The sequence below is a fragment of the Palaemon carinicauda genome, chromosome 13, assembly GCF_036898095.1.
Source record: "Palaemon carinicauda isolate YSFRI2023 chromosome 13, ASM3689809v2, whole genome shotgun sequence".
NCBI classification, from domain to species: Eukaryota; Metazoa; Arthropoda; class Malacostraca; order Decapoda; family Palaemonidae; genus Palaemon; species Palaemon carinicauda.
Window position 1 is genome coordinate 132,911,971 of NC_090737.1, and position 5,000 is coordinate 132,916,970.

Here is a 5,000-nt window from a genome sequence, read left to right on the forward strand (position 1 = left end):
CTCCTCTTCAAAGGGTTGATTCGTCCTACCTCGGAAAGGTAGAGTACCTAAAGTCAGAGGCTTTTGAGACGAATGGAAAGTTGCTAAGGATTCTGGATCAATCGGAAAAACAACTTGAAAGTTATTCAAGAAATGCTAAAGAACTTGAAGTCAGTTTGAACAAAATCAACAAAGACATTAGAGAGAATATCTTGGTGATTATGGATGAGATTGTTCTGAAGAATAACCGCAGTAGAGAAGAGCTAGACGCCACCAGCAATTTACTGAAAGAACAATTAGTTTGTCTAGCAAGCGAAAAGAGCAAACTGGAGGTAATCAAAGAAAAAATATCTTTATCTCATACTTATAAAGATCTAACAAGTTTGATGGAGGAAGTGGAGGGGGTAGGTGTATCATCTAGGAAATGGACTGAAAATCTAGCAGAGGTGTTATCAAGAGAAGAGTCTACTGTTCATTCAAAAGAAAAGGTAAGTTTTGCTCAAATTAGTGGATAGGCCCTTGCTGTAATAATTTCTATTTTGCAACCATCATTCTCATTTGTTTCCTTGGGAGAGAGAGCAATGTACCTGACTATCCTAAAATTAAATATTTATGACCTTTTTTGTTTGGAGGGGGTAAAAGCATAAGTTGAATTTATTTCTCGGTTTCACCATTTCATTTGGCCGTAAAGCTTTGAAGATATTCTGCTTTAGTCTTTTCTGATTCCTATAACCTTTATTCTTTCCTTCTCCTGTATTTTTCTTATTATTAATTTGGTACATTATGTTGATATTATTTTTGGTCTTTTCCTAAGGCAACACTGTGAGACTTAGATTAAAGGTAACAGGTTAAATATTCTTTTTTTTCTGATTTCCATTGTTTTATTATACATTTTCCCCAGCTTTTCCTCTTCCTTTTACAAGATCAACTCATCATGCATTATTATGTGTCGACCTTTATCTCCAACTTACAATTCTAAACTTTCCTAATGATAATTTTGATCATCAAAATCTTTTCTCTCTCGTAATTAACTAGAGCCCTCTGCTCTTCGCTCTCACGTTTTACAATGATTATTTCTAAACGATTCCTTAGGTAATACTACCTTTTGCCATATGCCTAGCTGTCATTTCACAAAAAAAAAAAAAAAAAAAAAAAAAAAAAAAAAAGGATCATATACTTGTCATACCTTTTACTATTTCTATGGAGTTCTGTTTTGAGCCTCTATTTTGGCTATCGATATAAAAGAAATGATGGTAATCTCAAGTCCTGGTTTGGCTCCTTGCATGCATTGTTCGAGATTGCATTAATACAAAAGAATATCAAATACAAAACTATGAGCTCAAAAATTATTAAAATTAAGTATTCAATAACATTTCCAATATCTTTGCTATTTAAGTTTAACTTCAAACTATATATATATATATATATATATATATATATATATATATATATATATATATACATATATATATATATTGTGAGTGGTCCTTTCTCCTTCGTTCATAGTTCAGGAAACGAAGTACCTTAATTGTTCATGGTATAGGCACAAGTCTTTCTGTTTGTTCATGGTATAGGCACAAGTCTTTCTGTTGCAATTCTTATATGCATACACTTTTTGACAGGATATGGAAGTTATTCAAGATAAAATGAAGGTTCTCTATGAAGTTTTGAGCAGAGTGAAGGATGGAGAGAATCTGGAAGAACCTTGTGAGGGAATAAGTTCAACAAACGTAAGAATTCGTATTTCTTCCAATTAGCATCATTATAGTTTTATAATTATTATAGGAAAGTTTATCAATACAGTGGTTTAATTAGTTAAGATATTGAAATAGAAGTAAGCTTCATATATTACTATATATTATCTTTAATTGTTATTTTCAAAATATTCAGAAGCTGGACGAAATTAACTTTACAGCACTTTTTCAGTTTCTCAAATGTTTTATTGATTTTCAAGAGTAATATTTTGAATGAAATATTTAAAAGCTTTAAAATCATCATTATTATTATTATTATTATTATTATTATTATTATTATTATTATTATAATTATTATTATTACTTGCTAAGCTATAGCCCTAGTTGGAAAAGCAGGATGCTATAAGCCCAGGGGCTACAACAGGGAAAATAGCTCAGTGAGGAAAGGGAACAAGGAAAAAATAAAATAGTCTAAGAACAGTAACACTAAAATTTATATATCTCCTAAATAAACTATAAAAACTTTAACAAAACAAGAGTAAGAGAAATAAGATAGAATAGTCTACCCAAGTGTACCCTCAAGCAAGAGAACTCTAACCCAAGATGTTGGAAGACCTTGGTACAGAGGTTATACCATTGCTCCTCTGTTCTGGCGAGTGACTGGCCGCCACTCAAATAGCTTTTACTCCACCATGGCTCGCTTCCCTTCCTAATAAACATTATCTCATTGCTCCTCTCTTCTGGCGAGTGACTTACCATCACTCAAATAGCCTCTACTCCACCGTGGCTCACTTCCCTTTCTAATAAACATTATCTCATCGCTCCTCTGTTCTGGCGAGTGACTGGTCGCCACTCAAATAGCTTTTACTCCACCATGGCTCGCTTCCCTTCCTAATAAACATTATCTCATTGCTCCTCGGTTCTGGCGAGTGACTTACCGCCACTCAAATAGCCTCTACTCCACCATGGCTTGCTTCCCTTCTTAATAAACATTATCTCATTGCTCCTCTGTTCTGGCGAGTGACTTTCCGCCACTCAAATAGCCTCTATTCCACCGTGGCTCACTTCCCTTCCTAATAAACATTATCTCATTGCTCCTCTGTTCTGGCGAGTGACTGGCCGCTACTCAAATAGCCTCTACTCCACCGTGGCTCGCTTCCATTCCTAATAAACATTATCTCATTGCTCCTCTGTTCTGGCGAGTGACTGGCCACTACTCAAATAGCCTCTACTCCACCATGGCTCGCATCCCTTCCTAATAAACATTATCTCATTGCTCCTCTGTTCTGGCGAGTGACTCACCGCCACTCAAATAGCCTCTACTCCACCATGGCTCGCTTCCCTTCCTAATAAACAATATCTCATTACTCCTTTTCATTCAGACTCTGCGAGATGCATTTCAAGGACTGGTGCAGCAACAGACCAACAAGCCACAAGTATTGCCAAAGCCGAAACCACAGACAGAGCCACAGATACCTTCAAGGATACGTCTACCTATAATGGCGCTGTCACAGACTCGGCAACAGGCAATGTCAAGGACACAACCACATATACGGCTAAGAACTCAGCCACAGACACAACAACAGACATCGTCAGAGACACAGCCACCGGCAAGGCCATGGAGCTTTGGTGCATCATTGTTCTCCTTCGAAATAAAAAAAAAGTCGGTAAATCGAGTATTTTAAGTGTTTTTTATAAGATTTAGAAACATTTTATTAGTACTGACTTGCTTAAGTTTTCAAAACTACACTGATATGAAAAAACGTAATTTTGATCGGAAATTCTCCGTAAAGGATATACGTTTCTCAGCTGTATTTCAGTAAAATAGCGACGACCGTAATTTTACCCTACTTTGTTATTATCTTTTTAGGGTTGGTGACCGTAATATCACTCCTTAACGTCAATATATCCTTTTTTTTTTAAACGGTAAATGACTGGCAACATTTATTCAAGGATTTTTACCGTTTTTATAATGCAAATTTTTAACAGTGTAGGTTTGTATTGCATCCGCCAAAATTAGGCCTATTTACGTACATAGGTAAAAATTTCTATTAAAAAATGATAAATGCCTGGCAACATTTATTCCAAGATTTTTACTTATTTCAAAACGGATATATTGAGGTATAGGAGGGATATTATGGTCAACATCCCGTAAAAAGATGATAACAAAGTAAGGTAAAATTACGGCCGCCTGTACTTTACTGAAATATGGCTGAGAACAGTATATTTTTTATGGAGAAATTCCGGTTAAAATTGCGGGTTTTCTCAACAGTTTAGGTTAGTTGTTTCGTCTGTAAGTACTCGAATCGTTTCATTTGCCTTACAACAACAAAGATCAGTTTGCCTTACAACATCACAACAACAAAGCTTAATTTGCCTTACAACAACACAACAACAAATCTCAATTTGCCTTACAACAACAAAGCTTAATTTGCCTTACAACAACACAACAACAAAGCTCAATTTGCCTTACAACAACAAAGCTTAATTTGCCTTACAACAACACAACAACAAAGCTCAATTTGCCTTACAACAACAAAGCTCAATTTGCCTTTCAACAACAAAGCTCAATTTGCCTTTCAACAACAAAGCTCAATTTGCCTTTCAACAACAAACAAATCGTATCATCTTTTGGACTCTCGGAGTGTTAGTAATTAATTTTAGTTTGTTTAATTTATATAGCCCTAAAACTATCATTAAACAAGAATTTTTCTTTATTTGCAAACTACGATTAAAACTAGATTTCATTTATGTAGCCCACACCGTTAAAAAAAATGTAATTTTAATCGGAAACTCTCTGTAAAAATATACTATTCTGAGTCGTATTTCAGTAAAATATAAACGACCGTAATTTTACCTTACTTTGTTATTATCTTTTACGGGATGTTGACCGTAATATCACTCCTTTACGTCAATATATCCGTTTTTAAAACGGTAAATGCCTGCCAACATTTATTCCAGGATTTTTTACCGTTCTTTCACAGCAAATTTTTAACAGTGCAAAAGCAACTATTAACCCTTTCACTGCCATTGGTAACTTAGACAAAATTTTAAAGAGGTGAAACAGCTTTCAAAATCACCCCAAACAAAGTAAGTTTTTATTCATTGGAAAGGGCTAGATGGGAGCTTTTCCGGTAGGCCCTGCTGCTTTCTCCGGTCGCCTTGGATGACCGCGGAGGTAGCAGCAGTAGGGGATTCAGCGTTATGAAGCTTCATCTGTAGTGGATAACGGGGGAGGGTGGGCTGTGGAACCCTAGCAGTACCAGCCGAACTCGGTTGAGTCCCTCTTTAGGCTGGGAGGAACGTAGAGAGGAAAGGTCCCCCCTT

The 5,000-nt window shown here is 35.7% G+C and overlaps 1 protein-coding gene across 1 annotated transcript in view; it reads left to right on the plus strand.

Annotated features, from left to right (window-relative positions):
• The window catches only part of LOC137652456 (uncharacterized), a 10,482-nt gene that overhangs the window by 4,147 nt on the left and 1,335 nt on the right, over positions 1 to 5,000 (plus strand). Inside the window, exons 2-4 of the mRNA XM_068385842.1 lie at positions 1 to 467; positions 1,602 to 1,709; positions 3,056 to 3,336. The exon at positions 1 to 467 is cut by the window's left edge and continues 247 nt beyond it. Coding sequence (XP_068241943.1) covers positions 1 to 467; positions 1,602 to 1,709; positions 3,056 to 3,336 — 856 coding nt within the window. The remainder of the gene's footprint in view (positions 468 to 1,601; positions 1,710 to 3,055; positions 3,337 to 5,000) is intronic.